The sequence below is a fragment of the Calonectris borealis genome, chromosome 23, assembly GCF_964195595.1.
Source record: "Calonectris borealis chromosome 23, bCalBor7.hap1.2, whole genome shotgun sequence".
In the NCBI taxonomy this organism is placed as follows: Eukaryota; Metazoa; Chordata; class Aves; order Procellariiformes; family Procellariidae; genus Calonectris; species Calonectris borealis.
In genome coordinates, this window is record NC_134334.1 from 96,885 (window position 1) to 115,034 (window position 18,150).

The window sequence follows — 18,150 nt, forward strand, 5'->3', positions numbered from 1 at the left end:
TTCCTACTATAATGTCGGTATGGAACCATTCCAGGAGGCATATACAGCTTTTCCTAGATACATTATTAGCTCTAGCATATCGCTTTCTGCAGCAATGGCATGACTACTGCTAGCTTCCATTTGCCTGCTGCACTCGTCAAGTGTTTTGACTCGTGGCTCCGATTTACTGTAACAGGACAGTCCAGTGGTCCAGGAGACGCCTGGCACAGACAAATGCAAATGGGACTGCAGCTGCGTTTCTGCTTAGTTTCCCCAGAGAGGTTCTGGGCCTATTTGCTCATTTACAAGCCAAAGGGAAAGATTTCAGTCTCGTGTAAGGAGGGAATGGGGTTTGCATGAAGCGAGATGTAAGTCTTACTACTTCATCACATATTTGACCCTATCCCGAGAAGCAAGAAACCCACTGAAGTCCCTCTGCTACCTTAGATACACCTCGTGCTTTTTGGGGCTTCCTTTGGCACAACTCTTGCACAACTCTACAAAGGTCAGGCAAAGACAAGTTTTCAGTTTTGCATCCCCATAAGGCTTGTAGTGTAATCGCCTGAACAGAGGAAGAATAGACAAAACACTCTAAGAGGGGCTTGCTTGCTTTTAACAAAATCACAACACTGAGAATGGATGGGTTTATTTCTGCTTACGGATGAAAGATTAGAGTGGATGATTAAAAAACTATTCTTTGAAATGGATGAGGCTGCAAAAGGTGGTACTGCTTTTCTGATACCCCCCCCTTCTTCCACATATTTGATATGTTCGGAGTCACATTTTATATAAAATGGAAACTGTACTCTGGTACAGGAAGTTCTCGAAAGTTCTTCTCTAGCTCACTCTAGATTTCCTTGCTTCAAAGGTAAAGGTTTGTATCTGCACTGTTCTTCCTATCGTAATCTAAAGGTACCACACAGCTTCCCCTTTCTGGAGCTTTCTGCTTCGAACACAAGATGGTAGGTCTGTAAGGGTTTTTTTGAGCCAGTTTCGTGGAGGCCTGGCTTTTTTCCCCTATAAAAAAAAATACTACTTTGTTATTAAATAAAGTATCCCACAATCATACACAAGGCAGTAAAGCAGTTGCTTTCATGTCCTTTTGAATACTGAAGTGCTGTGGGGGTGCTCTGTAATGCAACAGGGTGAGTGACTATTAGCATCAGACACTACTGTTGCAAGACACAGTAATAACACCAGGTAAATGAAAGAAGTACTGAGAGTCCAGCAGTGCTGAGGTCATGCTTTCTGCAGTGGCTCCTCTCAGCTTTTCTCTTGCCCTATTATCTTAAGTCCCCTCTAAGGCATCTGCTACACTGAGAACATGCAACGCAGCAGAGGGGACTTACAGAAAACACTTTCTCTTCACCTGACTCCCTCTTCATTGTCCGTGCAAGTGGTGGGTCTGTTTCTGCTTGTGGACCGAACAAATGACTTTTTCAGGGTTCAATAAATTGTTACATGTGGATCAGAAGAAGAAATATCTTGTGCAACAATGCACAGCCTCTGGGCCACAGTAAACCCAGCACGCCATGGAAGCAGTGGATATTTCTGCGCAGATGCAGAGTACTGTGCACCAGTAAAGGACAGCCCAAGCTTTCAAAAAAAAAAAAAATCGGCATACTGAGCTTACGAAGCATAATTTTCATATAGCTGCTGTGATGCTGTCAGTGGGTGAAGGCTGCGAAAAAATTACAATAAGCAATTCTAGTATCTTGCAAATGGTGAGAGGTGCAGTGCTGGAAAAAGGCTGAGGCCTCCTGGAGTTTGCTAGAGAAAACCAGCAGCAGTTAGCTATGAGCACTGAATGCCATTTACGCTTTGGGCTGAACCTGCCTTTCAAGAGATTAATTGATACTTTTCTTTGGAGCCATGATGACCTGTTGCTTTAGGGGACTGTACATAGTAATGTAACATATAGGGATATAGGTTCAAGGATGTATGTTTTACTGTAGATGCTGCACTAAATACTCTCTCTAGAGCAATTGCTAGGGCAAAAGGAGCAAGAAACTTCCTTTCTTGGTAGGAAGAAGCTATTAAACTTACTCAGCTATATTGCCACCTTCTCCTCTCCCCCCAAAAGTTGTGTGGGCTAAAAAAAATAACTGCATACAAGGAGCGAGCATAAGCCAGAAGCGGAGTATTACCAGGCTGACACACAGCAAAAGCTAGGCTTGAAGAAAGCTACAGATGAAGCTCAAATCTCTTAGCATAGTAATTCTTCATAGCTTTTGATAGCAATACTGTTAAATTCCTCATTGTTTAAGTAGCTCTGATAAGCTTGGTTAGCACTGTACTCACGCAAGCCAAAATCTTCATTTCTGCTCTGACGCTGTGATTTCCTCTGTTGGCTATTCCATTTGCTATTGCAACAAAATTTGTTATCCTTTGTTCGAGAAAGCTATTGCTGGATCCTAGAAAAAGCAAAAACAAAACAAACAAACAAGCAAGCTTACATACAGCTTATATACATGGCGAATACTGCCTCATCCCCATTGCAGGCTGCTCCTCAGTCTGCAGACTGCTCCTCCGTGCTTATTTCGCATTTGAATTCATCTGATTAACATTACTCATTGTCTGCTTTCTTCCTGCTCCCGGAATACTTCTGTTTTCCATACACCCGGCAAGCTGATGAAGCAATCTCCCCTTTGTTTACTGTCAACTATTAGCGCTATTTGGGTATTGGACTATACCATCGCCTTTCAGATCTAAAGTAAAACTCCATGGCTATCACTGTGGGTGGGGACATGAGGCAGCAAGCTGTATACACCAAAAATTGTCATTATTCCATGCGTTTACCATTTCTGCACAGGATGTATGAGAGAGAGCACATGCACACTGGCAAGGCTTTTAACTCCTTGTACAGTGTAGAACACTGTCTTCCCAGAACCTTCAAACCTGTTAGGAGACAGCATGGATGGCAATACCAAGAAAACTAAGGATTCTAGTAAAAGACCTCTAGTCTCTCCCGGTGCTGCTGCCCTACAGCTTTTGCTGTTGTCTTGGGTGTTGCAGCCTGAAATTTGCCACCCTACATGCAGGCCCACTTTCACTAGCACCTTCCCTTCCACTGACCCTGCCTCAGAAGCAGCAGCCTAGGGCAGAGGAACAGCAATGGAAAGTTGCTGCAGCCACTTTCTTAGTGAACATCAACAAAAACCTTGCCAGCAGAAAAACTAGGCTAAATGAATCATTATGTCTTAACAACCATAGGTATGGAAAATGTCAATTTAGATAAATTAAGCGGATGCTGGAGATCTCCCTTGGATTTTCAGCTCCAGTACTCATAGAATTCTCAAGATGTTTATTGTACTTAATGCAATCCATTGGGTGTTGTTATGGTAATGCCATCTAAAAGTCTCTCATTAAGGCTGTCTTCCAGTCTGAGGGAGGGAGAACATACTTAAGCTTAAGAGAACATACTTAAGCTTAAGCGAGCCACCTTTTACCTGAAGACAAATTCTTTTTTTAATAAAATAAAGTGCATCTGCTATAGAGTACAAGATGACTAACTATTCATTAGTAGAAAATAGTCTAGACAACTCTTTTCAAGTAGTTCCCAATATAGCTTTTCTTTTTATATATATACAGTCATGCAATTTTATTTTATTTGATTCTTGAAAAGACTTATTTTCTTCATTCAAACATACAGCAGAAGTTCCAAAATCGTTAGGCTGTCTTTTTTGAGAGACATGGCAGACACACGCTGAAATGGTTACAGCTAGCTTAATTACAAACATGAGACAATTGATTAGGTGCTTTCTCTGTCCCTCTCCCCATTTTCCCTACTTCTGTACATGTATTTTAAATACATTTATGAACATCCACAAATAATTGCCATCAAGCAACCTTTAATAATAAGGACTTCATCAAAATTAACCTTTAGGCATCACTGAAGAGATTAAACTACAGCACGGCGTAAAATCACTTTCCTGCCTAAACTCATGCATCTTATTTCTAAACAGCAGCTCACAGATTTAGACAGAATATTTGAAGCGTTTGGATTCCAAAAGGTAAACATCACTTTGCAGCTCACAGTTCAACAGTGACCACATACGGTAATTTCTGTAAAACACGCAATGTATGACAAAGGAAGAGAATAAGCAAGTAAGCAATGCCTCTTTTTAAAATTATTTCTATGGATTTGGTGCGACTTCCAACTCTGCATGATGGTGGCAGGCTCTGGGTTTTTTCCAGACACCACCAGTATTGCTCAAAGCCCCAAATTAACATACGTTGATGTTGACTTTAAAAGTACTATGAATGTAAACACTACATAAATACATATGCAAAATAAAGTCCGTATCCCATAAAATAGAAAATGTAATATATATTCTATCAGGCAATGCATACAGGCATAGCAATAGTTTTATAACTATATAAACGTATTTCGTATTACTATTTACAGATGGAAGCAGAGACAAACATTACCATCAAATACATTGATTTCATCAATTCTATGAATCTTTTGAAGATCCTCACTTGCAACAAAATAAACTGCAACTCAGCTACCTAGAAAAGGAAAGTGCTCATGATCCATTTAGTGCAATAATGCTGGCTACAAAACTTAAGAGGAGAAAACATTTTAAGAACCAGTACCGCATTAGCTAGTGGGACAAAAAAAAATCATTTTTGAGTTTAAAAGTTCAATAAGATAAGGAAGAGAAATTAAGGTTACAGAGCATACCAACAAGAAAATAAAAATTTTCCACAGTCAAGTCTTTAGACTGTTACAAATCAGAAGCGCCAAATGGACAGTTTCTCATGCTATTTTGTTCCAGCTTCATCCTGAACATTCTTGGAGACAGCTGTCCCATAATCAAGGATACGGCACGTCATAGATATTCCTGCAGATATGACGCTACGTAAGCCCAAACAAAGAAAAGAAAGATTAATAGACTCATCAATCTGACAGTCCTTTACCTCCGAGTGCTTGACTTCATAACTTCAGTAGTGTTCCTCCATTTAAGTAAATATGAGTAGCTTGAAACTTGCTTCTCAAATAAAAAAAAGTAATACTCGGGGGCGGATGATAAAAACGAGAGATTCTTACAAGTTGTGCATTACACTTTCAGCACTGGAGTATAGCAAGCCACAACAGCTAAAGATTATGCAAGTTATTTCATCTTGGCATCATAGATCTTAAGCATCAGTCGAGTACAACTCATTTAAAAGGAGTGACCCTCCAGCGAAAAGCCTTCTCTGGACCTAAAGACCAGATGAGCAAAAATAACCTCTACAGGGATGCCGTGCACAGCACATGTAAACACCAAAATGCCCACAGCCTTGGTAAACCTTGGCTGCCTACCCAAATACAGAGGCAGGCCAACAGCAATCCTAGAAATAGTTTTATCTTTATTTACGTTATCATTTTTGCTTTCAAGACTTAAAAGACTCCTGGGCTTAACTGGAACTTGTACAAGATCTCACACATTTACCACCTTCCAAAATCAGAACAATTAAGAATTCTCACAGACAGTGAAACCCAAAGCCCTTTTACTAGTTTCAATGAGATACAGAAGATGCAGCTCTAGCTGACAAGTATTTAATCACTGATCCCCATGCCCATGCAGATTTTAAAATGTCACAAGGTACAACTGTATGAAAAACAAGGATGATGTGCTGCAGGCTTTCACACAAATGATTATTCTTAAATTCTCAACTTAACTTTGAGAGTAAGCTTCTACCCAAGGGAAGCTGACGCAAAAAGACCTTTCTCCCCAAAGCTGGGTTACAGAAAACTGCCCATCCTCCTGCTAAGTCATCACAAGCCCTTGTAGTCTTAGTTAAAAGTCTAATGTGGAAGGAAATATGCACGGATTGGCAATCATCACCGTGGACCACAGCCAGAACCTACAGAGCAGGGTTTGGAAGCCAGGCCACTGCAGTTTCACCCCACAGCGGCTTCTTGGAGCAGTTCTGCTGGTGGAACCTCTGCACACCCAGGAGCCTGGCCGTGGCACTTGACAGAGCACTTACGCCACCTGAGCAAGACCAGTCACTCTCAGCCTTTCCAAAGTTTTGAAAAGCACCCTCCAGAGCCAGGCCTACCATGGGCAGAGGCCGGGACCCGCAGATTGGGCTCGCCACTTCCCAAGGCCTCAAGGGAGTCACTGCTGCCCTCGGCGACCAAGGACCGGGCTGCTCTGCCTGGCCCCGAGATGGCATCTTCTGCCCACGAAGCTGACGGAGCACCGCAGCTCCAGTGCTCCTTGCAGTGGTGGTGCCCACAGCGGTGTGTGCAGCCCTGCAGCTCGCTGCTGCCAAAGAGATCATGGTCGCCCTGCCCGGGCACCAGACTTCCGGGTCCCCTGCCTCAGGCTGGACAACACCACTTGTCCCCCCGGGAATGACGGCACTGTGGGGCAGCTGGAGGGAATGGCCCCATGCTGACACCACTGTTTCCTGTTGCTGTGGCCCTGGGGGCACAGATGGGCCTTTGCCACCTCAGGGGAAGGATGAGCGGTGCCAGGCGCCGCCAACTCGCTCCTTGCCCTCCCCCAGGCAGGGGAAAACTCAGCAAAGCCAGCGCAGACCTTCTCGCCGCTTGCCATGCCCACTGCTGCCATCCCGGGGACGCACGAACCCACCATGCCGCGATGGGGAGGCCGAGGGCGACGCCATGAGGCAGCGGAGGCTGTGGCGGCTTCTCCCATTTATTCGTTCCGCATGCGGGGCAAGAGTGGGCGCTGCTCCTCGGCGGGCGGCAGCTCCTCGGCAGGCGGTGACTCGTAGGCGACGCAGAGGGAGGAGAAGAGACAGCCCAGGAAGGACACCAGGCTGGCGAAGTACATGGCACCACTGGCACTACCCACAGCCGCTGTCAGCGGCCCCATGGCCAGGGCCACGAGGATCTGTGCCAGGAAGTACTGGCAGCTCAGCAGGGAGATGTCAACGCCCATCCCACGCCGCGTGCCCTCTGCCTGCGAGCCTACGAACTGTGGGGGACACAGCATAAGGGGGCGCCGCGGGAGCCCCCCTCCCCTACCCGGCCCGGGGCTCACCTCACGGCTCTGGTAGTAGTCACAGAGAAGGGAATAGGGCAGCGTGCAGAGCGTGGCGAAGAGGATGCCGTAGGTAGCACACAGTGACAGCACGACATAGACATTTCTGGAGAGTGTGGCCAGCCCCGTGCCCAGCCCAAAAGCCAAATATGCCACAAAGTACAGCGTCCGTGTGCTGAACCGCTCCTCCAGCTTCTCCAGCACAGCTGCAAGACAATGGCATGGCATTCAGGGTGAACTGTGGCCCTCCCTGCCATCAGCCAGTCAATGGACCTGAGGGGTGCACCTTCAGGCCCCGCAGCCCAGCCGTTAAGCAGCCACATCTCAGCAGCAACTGTTACGCTTTTGAGTAACTGGTAGCTCGCATGTGAGCGCCAAGGACCCCTTCCAAATCCCACTGCCACGATGCAGCCTTACTGCCCTACCCGTGTGGAGGGCACAGCAGAGCTGAAGCCTGGCAGTGCCCTCTTCCCAGAGGGGTAAATGGGAATTGTTGGGAGTGGGGAGGGGGGAGCGGGGCAGACACATGACACACATGACAAGGTGCTGGGGTGGTGTGTGACACCGGGGCGCTCTGCCTGGGGCACACGGGCACTGAGTGCTGCTGCACCAGAGCTGTGCCTTATGGTGGCTGCGTGTATTTCTGGATTCAATGTACATTGAAAATGCCATTTGTAAAAGGAATTATATACTGACAGAGATGTGTTTTCATTGGACTGCTGTCCTCATCTGCTGTCAATACAGGCCAAGCTAACTAGCAGAGATAATACGGTGAAAAAGAACACTCTGCTTCAGCACTCATGCCATGTGGTAGGCTACGTGCAACATAAATGCCGGACTACTTGTTGCAGAAACACCGCTTAAGGAGCGAGTGCATCTTTCTCACAGCAGTGGCCAAGATGGCTGTACTAAGTACCTGAATAGAAAGCAGCACTGAATGCATAGATGCACATTCCCCAGCAGCCCATGGTGACCCCAGCGTTGTACTTCTGATACTCATCTGAGTTGTGAGGCGCTTTCGGATTCCCTTGAAACACTACTTCTCCCATGAAGTCGGTATAGAAGAGTAACATCCCCTCAAACGAAAGCCAACCTGAAAGAAGCCAGAAGTAACCTATTAGGATTGCAGAGTATCTCTTTCCTCTTGTAAGCTTACATGGATGCTATTAGCTATATTACAAATCACAACTGAAGACAGGTTGTGCAATGCGAGTATTGCATAACATTCACATTTATCCAAGACTGCTGTTCCCCATGCATTATGCTACAATGTTTGTCAAAAACATTCAGGGTTTTAAAGACCAAGCTTTATCCTTTGAATTCCTAAGTGGAATCCTAGAGGCTGACTGCAGGCCACAGAATACTGGTTTAGCAAGACAGAAAAATAGATTACAGCAGTCTGAGCTGCCTTCAGGTTTTGACAGGATACAACGCTTGGTTTCGCAGAGTTGCTCATCACATAGTTATTTCAGGTTGCTGTTGTCTTCCCACATAGACCTGGAAGGACTGCTTCTTATGTCACGGTTGCAGCCTCTAGAGTGCCTCCAACACAGTTAAAAACTCCTACTCACACACTGGTGTCAGGGCCAGTGATGCAGGCAATCTCTTAATTCCCTTCACAGTCAATGAGTATTAACTACCTGTTACCTTCTATCCAATTTTGTGTAAACTGGATTGCTTGCAAGCCCTTCCTAACCATCAGTCACGCACTGGTAAGAATAAAGGTAACTGTGCACTGGTTATGGGCACTCCTGCAGTGTCACGTTACGCACCTTCTCACAGCCTGTTCTGGGACGCCTATACACACTCTGTCAAAGGGAGGAAAGTGAACACTGGTCTCAGATGTAAGCAGGGAAATACAACTAATCTCATCTTTCTGCTCTGTAATGCCAGTTTCAGAGCATTAAAAAAAAAAAAAGTCAACAGTTTCAAGTTCTTGGTTCAGTGACATTTCTCATCCCAGTGTAAACATTCCATTTAACAGATGTGCTGATTTAGGCCGTTGTTATTCCATTTCTAGGAATGTAGGCTTTACTGTTTTGTTGTTGGGTGGGTTTTTTTTTTTTCTTTCTCAGTGTTCTAAGAAACTAAATACCAGAAAGTACCTTATTGGTGAGTGTATATGGAACAAATCATGTCCTCTCTAGTTAGCAGCCATTGCAGCAATAGATAAAATATTTAAAAACATTCACCCAAGGTAGACTACTTCAAGGTGAAAGCAAGACAGCACTTTCTGAATACCTAGGAAGTGGTTGATGCAGAGATTACGAAGAGCCTTGGGCATCTGGCAGATGGTCGAACAAAGAAGTTTCATAGAGAGTGGTTGCTCAGAGGTCTCGCCTGATCCATTCAGCTCGCTCTCATACTTAACACCATTCAGCAAGATATTAGCAACCTGCACCATAAGAACTCCCAGGTCAACAAACACAGTAAGAAAAACCCAAACATCTTTTGAGCAAACCTATGCAATATTACACACCTATCTGATCATCTGAAAGTTAAACCCTGCTGCTGCAGTACGTTGACTCGGAGATTAAGAACAGTGTATTTAGCTAAGCTGTAAGTTCAGCCTTGGATAGAGCGTTAAACGGCAGCACTGCACTGCAGCTTTCAGTATTACTTGAAACAGTACTCTTCACTTCTCTAGGATATTTGGCCACACCCAGATGCTAGCATAGAGAAGGCATAAATTCCGTTGTATTTAATAGGAGCTGTACCCACATTCAGGTGAATTTGGTTCCTGAAGTTTTAGAGGCATCGAGGAAGAAGAGACTAGTTTTAATTGAAACACATTCTCATTGTTTGCTAACCTTGATGCTCAATCTCTACATGCACAGTATGCAAAATCCCAGCCCTAACAAAGTCTGCTCTCACAAACTGGGTCAAAGTACAGCAACAGCAACAAACAAACAAAACAAAACAAACAAACAAAAACCACACACACACACCTCCCCCCCAAAAAAAAAAAAACAAACCAAAAAACAACGGAGGACAGTTTACCTCATCCCGGATCATAAAAAAATGGGCCAGCATACAGAGGTCTCAGACATTCCAAGTTATCACCAACAGAGGGAGGTGAGGTCAGAGTCTTATCCCTGGGTAAGGGAAACCTCACCTCCCTGATGGAACCAGATGTAATGAATGCCATAAGGAGCTCATGGGAGAATCCTATCCCTGGCCCTATCTTGCAGGTATTTCTGTGGAAAGGGAAGATACAGGCTCAATAAAAATGTGTCTTTTTCTGCTCTCATGTGGTAGGTCCCTGGGTGGTGAAGCAGGGCTAAAAATACTGACCTAACTTTCACACGTGGCCTGGTGAGAACAGAATGCTCCCATTTCTGCTGTCTTAACAAAGGCAGTTGACAGACTGCCAGCCATAATTCACAACCTACCCACTATATTACTGATAAAGTCATACCAGGTATGCTGTTCCCATAATGACTTTTATGAGCAAACTGTCACGAGCAGTCTTTAGTGATGAATTTGTGCAACACACATTTAAAACTATATGAAGAGATTAAATGAATGCTCAGGTTTACATGGTCATATCATTGATTTTCTGCCCTTACCTGTTGGCTGAAGGTTACATTTCTTCTTCTGCTATTTTCTGGACAGTGTCCTGTTACGGTATCTGGAATGGCCAAGGTCTGAGGTCTTTTCAGGATCCCCGACGACCGTGGCTTTATCGCATCCAGTGAGCCCACCCTTAGCGCCTCGCCGTCAGGCCCTGGCATTATGCTGCTCTCCCCTTGCTCCAGAACTCCATTTTCTCCTTGGTAACAGCCATCAGGCACCCGAGGAAAGCTGACACTGACAGGCTGCCTGGGCAAGCTAGCTGGAAGTGCTAAGTAACTATTGTGCCCGCCTGTAAAACAGTCTATAAGCACACTATCAATATTTGAAGTCCCAAATGATGATGCAAACTCGTTAATTCCCGTCAAGGAATTGTCTCTGCTGACAAAACTGCCATATTTGGGCGTGAGTGGGCTGAGGGGGGAAACGGGACTCGTAAAACTTGCATATAAGTGAGCTGAGTTATGAGAAGCAAGGTTTTCATTTACACCCTCCTCAAAGAAAAGAGGTGGAGAAGGAGGGAGAGGAAGACTTGGACTCTTCATCACCTTTTTCTTCCTGCTAGAGGACCTTAAGGGTCTTTCTGGAATGCTAATTAGAGTCAGCACAGTAGTGATAGTCAGTATAACTGAGGTGAAGACATAGATGACACGAAGTTGCCCTCCCACAGCTTTTCCAAAACTGGTTTTATCCCAGTGTATTCCTCCAACAACATAACCAAAGCCACCTCCAAGACCTGGTGGAAAAACAGAGCTGAGATTATCTTCCCTAGCCAATCCTGGAAGTCAGTAACAGCACAGCACCATTTGTCTGATGATTCGTGAGTAGAATTCGACGTGTTACTTCTGTTTTACTACTCAACTCCTTTTCAATTCAAATGCAGTAATAAACACAGTTATCCGTGCCACAAGGACAGTCTGGATGTACAAACACAGTACAGAAAGAGGGAGAAGGTCAGTGCTGTAAAAGTGGTGATACAAATAATTAAAAATGGTAGTTCTTTCTTTGCCAAGAACAAACCATTTTACCTTCAGCTATTTCAGTCCATAAAACAGAAGTGTCCACCAGCCTCGTGGTAAGGCTCTGCAATCAGTCAGCTAAGACTGTTTTCCTGAAAATAAGTGAAAATCCATTTTCCTCACTCAGTTAGAGGAACGCAGATCTAACTGCGTCCAAGACAGACCGAATCACTTCAGAAGCATACCAAACTCATTACTCAGCAACGTGTTGACAGTGTACAAAACTGCCACTGCATTACTACCAATGAACAGGGAAGTTCTGAGGGCACCGGATACCTCTCTCACTCCATTCACATGGCAAAACCCTTACAACACTATCCTTTCTTTCTTATGAACACATTCAAGAGCGTGAAACAGTCTCCTGATGGAGAGGAAAATTAGACTAGGGCAGTACAGCAATTGAAGATGACAGCAATGAGGGATCATAGTGCCCAGTATGTGCTTTCCCCTCCAACAGAGCGACTAAAACAGGCATTTTCCACACCTGCAGGAAGCCGAACCTCCTCCCTCAAAGGCTAATTTTGTTTCCGTAGGCGTTATAAATGACGTGAGGGACCTTCAGATAAACAACCCAGGACTGTGTCTTGTTTGACTTTTGGTAGTTACAAAAGCCTTTTACAGTAAGCAGAAGTTTGTTTTCAAAGTTAGTTAGTGCTATCTCTCCAGGTATTTGGTTATTATGCTCACACCGGAAAAGACCAGTGATTTACACACTGCTTTCTCACAGCAGGGCTTGTTTACTTAGGGTTCACGTCACCCAGGAAGCACCAAGAAAGCATACCTGCTAACAAAGCGTGGATGTTGAGACCCCTGTCTTGATCCTCTGGGCTGCATACATCCATCATGTAGGCATGACTGGGATTGTCTGCTGAATCTGCACTGAAGTCCATGAGGACAACACCACAGACTGTAAGAATGATCCCCCATTTGTGGTTATTCGCAGTGTCAGACAAGGCACTCCCTAGATCTTTGCCATTCAGCATAAGCGAGAGCCCAAGCAACGCTCCTGGGAATAAAACCAAATCAAAATCAATCAATCAACTGCTTGTAAGCAAAAAAACCTCTGCATCGCTCCATGCTCCAAAAGCATTACACTACCTGCACAGCCTCGTGGCAAGCACTATTGCTCTTGTTCAGATCACCACAATCTGGGGAATGAATGTGGTTTAGAGGATATATATCATCCTTTTCCACTGTTCAAGCTTACAAATGTCTGGAGTTGGTTTTAGCCAAAGAAAAACATTCTTGACTCTCAAAACATCATCTCTTCAGACTCTGACAAGGGAAGCTTTTATGTGTGGAACTCCGGTTGCCAAAGTATCACCTTGGCACCACTCACCACCTTCTTCAGACCCGCAACACCCAACATTTCAGAGGCACTTTGTTCAGCCTAGTGCCACAGGGGACGTCACAGAATAGAGATGCGCAATGTTTCTACTTTACAAGTGTTATGCTTGTCATTTCTAAAAGACACACCTACTGCTAAGACCATAATGAAAGGTCTTCTCCTCCCGAATCTCGATGTGCATCTGTCACTCCAGGCCCCCAGCAAAGGCTGTAGCAAGAACCCTGGAAAACAGGAATCACCAATAAGTAGCATTTTTCCACAAGCCTGTTTCACAGGGGAATTAAAATAGGTAGCTTAAAAGGCAGTTAAAGGCAGGACACCATGGCATAGTGATATCCCCAGTCAGTACTAGTCACCCGGGTGCACATGCAGCGTACTTCCTGGCATCTCCCAGGTTGGGGACTGAATAACGTAATGTGCCACTGCTCACTGTCATGGCAGTTCACTCTGCATCATTAATACATCAGAGTTTAACTTCAAGTGAAGAGTAAGAGTACAACAGTTTTACGTTCTAAAGCACTCTGTTCCTTACAAGCTCTTTCATTTATCCCATCTTAGATGGGAGATCCCCTGCAGAAATTAGCTCGCAAGATAGCAGGAAGCAAACATGCGAGTTGGAAAGGTGCCTGTATTACTCTGGGCCAGCCTGTGAGTAGAGGCCTATCTATTCTTTTCTTCTGAAGCACATCCCACGAGTACAAGAACAGGCGGAACAAAGTTTCCAAGTCGCAATAGCCCATCCTATGGTTCTTCCCATAGTAATGGATATGCTCCCAGCTCTGCCTCCATGCTAAGACAAGTAATCCAATGCCCGTAATAGTAGTGATTGACAGTCTTTCACCATTGGAACATCTCGTTTATTTCAGAAAGTTAAACAGGAGAAGGCAATCCCACTCTGCTTTTTTCATATACCCTTGGGAACTGTCTCTGTCTGCTTTTTTTCATAGGGACATAAATGGATACACTGATCCTCCTTTACTAGTTTTTAAATACAGAAACGGAGTAACCAAAGCTTACCCTCGCACATGATGTAAGAGGTTAAAAGAACAGACCTTTTGATCACACCAGGCCCATTTCACCAAGACACAGCAAGAATTATTCTTCATTCAGTTGTCTAAAATTATGGCTAGTGCTTCTTAACCTCAAAAGCACACAGAATATACTTGTGAACAGCTGAGGTAGAAAAAACAAAAACACATAACCTCCGTACAGTGGAAAAAACAAGAGGGAAGAAATAGCATAAAGAAAAGTTACCTAATATAGGGCTGATGAACCACACCATTCCATACAGTTGGTCTGGAAGCCCCATCTGAAGCAGCACGGGGGTAACATAGGCTGTTTCCATGGCATAGCTGAACTCGAGCCCAAAGAGAATGCACCCATTAAACAGGAGTTCTAGGAAAGACCTCTGAGGCTGGAGATCCCCAAAGTCAATCAAATCAATAGGACATGGAGTATTTGGTGGTGGCGGTGGGGAAGGGCGGATGTGTTTTCTCCTTTTCGGATGTCTCTTGAAGTTGTTGGCCCGATGACTTATGTGCCGTGTGACCAATCCAGAATAGCCTGGAACTTGTAACCTCCAGATTTCCTGAGAAGCCACACTTGGCAAGAGTGCAGCATCACTGACAGGGGTTGTTGCCGACGGTGGAATCATCACGGGTAGGCGTCTGGAAGAAAAATAGCTCAGAATAAAATCGTTGAGTAAGAAGAACTTTGCTTAATTTCATTTACTGAAGTTCAAGCTATTTCTCAACATTTCGCATACTGAGTGCAGGCTTCATATTAGGTACAACCTTTTCTCACCATCTCTTGACAGGAGGCATATATGCTTTATGGGCATATACACTTTATCTTTGCACAAATGAGACACCAGAGATCCTATCTTGGTTACCTAGGCGTTGCCTACCATCATCGGGGATTAAGATTGAGATATTTAAAACAATTAGCAGTCAGACGTATCACACTTCCCAGGAGTTCCCATAACAGCAATGGGTTTACATTTATCTGCAATTCACTCGAGCTAAATTAAGATGAATCACGACCGCAGTCTAAGTTTACAATAAAGCAAAGCTGTGGCTTGGCTACAGATCCAGACCCCTGCTGCAATGCGAAATCACCTTTCAGTACTGATTCTACCATTCCTGCTGCCTGTGCTGAGGCCAAGGCTTAATGCAAAACTTTTTTTGCAATGACTGAGATTGGTTTTCTTCCTATTTACATTCCCGAATTCAGCAGAGACACTCTGTTGTAAGGACTGGGTCTGATCATCTGCTTCTTGCTGGTTCTATTTCCATAAGACTTTACCGGAGCACCCAAAGAATGTGTTTTTGAAGTTCAGGCTACACAAGCTGAACACCTGGATGAGGTCAGCTGGTAACAAATATGCTTGGAACCAGAAGTTGGTATCATTCTTCAGTGCAGGAATTGAAGTTTCAAACTAGTTCCTGAGAAGAAAATACATGCTCCACCAACCACTCTCAGCACTGCTACTCCTCTCTTGGAGATTAATGGCATTCAAGTGCTGAACAGACTCCTCAGGTCTCATCAGGATCACTCCTATAGCCAAAGCGCGCATACTGTGGTGGGTAAAACAGCCAAATGGGTTCCAAAATAGCATCTCAGGATAGATGCCAACAGATCTGCTGAATTAATGAACCACATGTGATTTCTTGCCTCTTGTTGCCAGAAACAGAAACAGCTCGTAAGTGAAGTCTGACCTTTTTCTTTATGCTTTCTTGCCCACAGACCAAAGGCTGGTGATGCACAAGGATGGCTCCACATCACCCCATGCCTCTTCAGGAAAACCCTCACAGCTTCACACTAGTAAGCAAAACAAATCTCTAACTTTTTTGTTTACAATTCCCCCGGGGAAAAGACTCCCAGCTGTTCTGCTACTCTGGCTGTACAGAACTCCCACAAATCTCTTGTTTTCTGCTACTTCCTCCAGCGCATTTCACGCACCAGTCTTTCTTCCTGTAGCCCTCAGTCTACGCAACGCCATTCTTTGCTGCACATCCCCACTATTACCCAAAGCAGAATGCCACAAACGCACGTTTACCGTTATGCTGACACAACGATTGGTAAGCATGGTGGGATGATGCCCTACACAGAATGAACCCCAGCTCCACGCAAGCATCCAAAGAGAGACTTTGCTCAATGTAAAATTGAACACCAAGCACCTCACAGAAGATTGCAGTTGAGGTAACTTGTCTGTATTTGGGGCCTGAGGCGGAGGAGGAAGGGTGGGAGAGAGAAGACATCTACTCAAGTATTGTTAATATTGTACCACAGGCTTCCTCAAGACTGCTCCTCTTCAGACCAAGATGCATACCACGTAAGAGAGAACAAGCAATTCATAATTGTAACTACATGCCTTGACAACCCCCGTCTTACAAGGCACCAACAGCAAGCTGCATTTTGTTCAGAAAGCTCATTAGGCACAAAGTCCCCTAGATAAACCAACAGAAGGAGAAGCGTATGGAGACTTCATGAAGATGCCCACACCTGTGTTCCCCTTGACACTGTTTTCACTAATTACTGAAAACTTCTTATGACCCATGTCTTTCATAAGCAGAGTACTTACTTTGCAGGAGTATCTTTATCAGCCTTCAGGTCAAAGCAATTCCCTCATGATGAGAATTTGTTAAAAATTAGGAGAGACCAGAAAAAAGACATAACGAAAACCCAGTCAGATTCACGATGGATGCTCTAATGACCCTTTCACAGAAGCATGACAATACAGCTCTGCTAGCACTCCCCTTCACCACTGATATACCTTTCCATTTGCACCCAGGGTGCTGATCTCTCTATATTCATGTATTGGTTTAATTTCATACTAGATCCCCCTTTATCTTCCTGCTCCGTACTGCGCATTGCAAAGAGATTGTAACGCGAGTCTTAAGTGGCAACGTTTTAGTGACAGAAGGAAAGAACCCCTCTAAGTGGCTCAAAAATACACGTGGTGATCTGCAATTACTTGGAACAAAAGGCTATTATTGACAGCCTGTCATCGGTCCAGCAGAAAGTAGGTGTAAAACTGTGAGCTGAGCCTATATTCCTCATTGCCCATTTTCCTCAACTTATGAATCGTTCACCAGAGGACATCTTCAAAGGACTTAAGCCTGTCCTCAGGTGAATCTACCCAGTGATTACAAAGCTTCAAAGGAGGAAACCTCTCCTTCAGCATGGAAAACAATTACGTGGCTATTAGCTTTCGCTGTCAATAGTTATTTGTGATTTTTGGCACTCGACCTTTGTTATACCACCAACTGCCCATGACAGTCTGCAGGGCCTTAGCGACGCTGGCTCTGCCGCCTGCCATCTGCACAGTCAAACGTGTGCGCACAGCCAACGTGCGTGGTGGGCAGGGACCAGCCACCGCCGCTCCTCCTGGGCACCTCTAAGCCGAAAATAAGTTCTTCCTTCCTTGGAACCGGTTTCTCTGCCGTGGGTACCGAGGGCTCAAACACACCACAGACGAAAAGCCGACCCCGACCCTGACCCTGACCCTGACTCTGACTCTGACCCGGCGCGAAGGCCGCCGCCTCCCAAACGCTCGTGTCAGCCGAGAAGGAGCCGCGCTGCCCGCGCTGCGCAACCACCCCGGGGCGGGCCCCCCTGCTCACCCCGAGCCGCCAGCGCGCAGCGACCCCCGCGCCCACCGGCACCAGCCGCCGCCGCTCCCGCGCCCCTCCCCGCCCGGCGGCCTTACCTCCAGCGGCGACTAGCCCGGCCCCGCACTGCGCCGCGCGGTGACGTCGTCCCGCGCGGCGGCCGCCCACCCCGGAGCCGGCCCCCGCGATTCGCCGGCGGAAGCGGCCGCCCCCCGTACCGCCCCGAAGGGCGGTCACGGCCGCGCCCGAGCTCTGCCGGCACCAGACAGGAGCGTGCGGGTCCCCCAACGGGCCTCCCCCCGGAACAGTCCCGGAGCCGTCAGGGCTGTCTAGGAAGAGCCCCCCAGGCTGAGGCAGGGCTTAGTTAGGTGCCAGCTAAGAGAGAAGTCAACCGCTCTCACTTAAACTACCTACCGCAGCCCCACGGCCTCGTTGCGAGCAGCGCCTGCTTTCTGTAGCGGTGCTCGCCCCAGCCAGGTGCAAGCTGCCGTACCGTCACTTCCACAGACTATCCCATACTGGCACTGGAACCGCTGGGGAAGTGGATCGTGATAGTAAGATTTTTAGCTGGAGTGAAGATATTTTTTCATAGGCCCGTACAGATGCCATAGGTG

General features: G+C 45.8%; 1 protein-coding gene across 3 annotated transcripts; it reads right to left on the reverse strand.

Moving 5' to 3' along the window:
- Positions 1 to 678: 678 nt before the first annotated feature.
- Positions 679 to 17,677, reverse strand: SLC45A1 (solute carrier family 45 member 1). Of its 3 annotated transcripts, none has more exons than XM_075172104.1 (9): positions 17,635 to 17,677; positions 14,178 to 14,590; positions 13,052 to 13,144; positions 12,357 to 12,581; positions 10,553 to 11,292; positions 9,225 to 9,378; positions 7,900 to 8,076; positions 6,984 to 7,189; positions 679 to 2,393 (listed from the first exon to the last, which is right to left on the reverse strand). In XM_075172104.1, exons 2-9 carry the CDS (start codon positions 14,575 to 14,577, stop codon positions 2,361 to 2,363), a joined length of 2,028 nt encoding a protein of 675 aa, XP_075028205.1. In that variant the 5' UTR covers positions 14,578 to 14,590; positions 17,635 to 17,677; the 3' UTR covers positions 679 to 2,360. The 3 variants fall into 3 exon arrangements, with proteins under 3 accessions (XP_075028205.1, XP_075028203.1, XP_075028204.1); XM_075172102.1 differs by lacking the exon at positions 679 to 2,393 and adding an exon at positions 6,618 to 6,917; XM_075172103.1 differs by lacking the exons at positions 679 to 2,393; positions 17,635 to 17,677 and adding exons at positions 6,618 to 6,917; positions 16,507 to 17,414.
- Between the last annotated feature and the right edge of the window lie 473 nt (positions 17,678 to 18,150).

Bases quoted from the DNA above. Each gene is read 5' to 3' on its own strand.
- SLC45A1 (XM_075172102.1), bottom strand. From the start codon at position 14,577: ATGATTCCACCGTCGGCAACAACCCCTGTCAGTGATGCTGCACTCTTG. The intron at 8,077-9,224 runs GTATTCAGAAAG...GGCTTCTTTCAG, and splicing joins CTGCATCAACCACTTCCTAG to GTTGGCTTTCGTTTGAGGGG. The intron at 6,918-6,983 runs GTGAGCCCCGGG...TGTCCCCCACAG, and splicing joins ACTACTACCAGAGCCGTGAG to TTCGTAGGCTCGCAGGCAGA.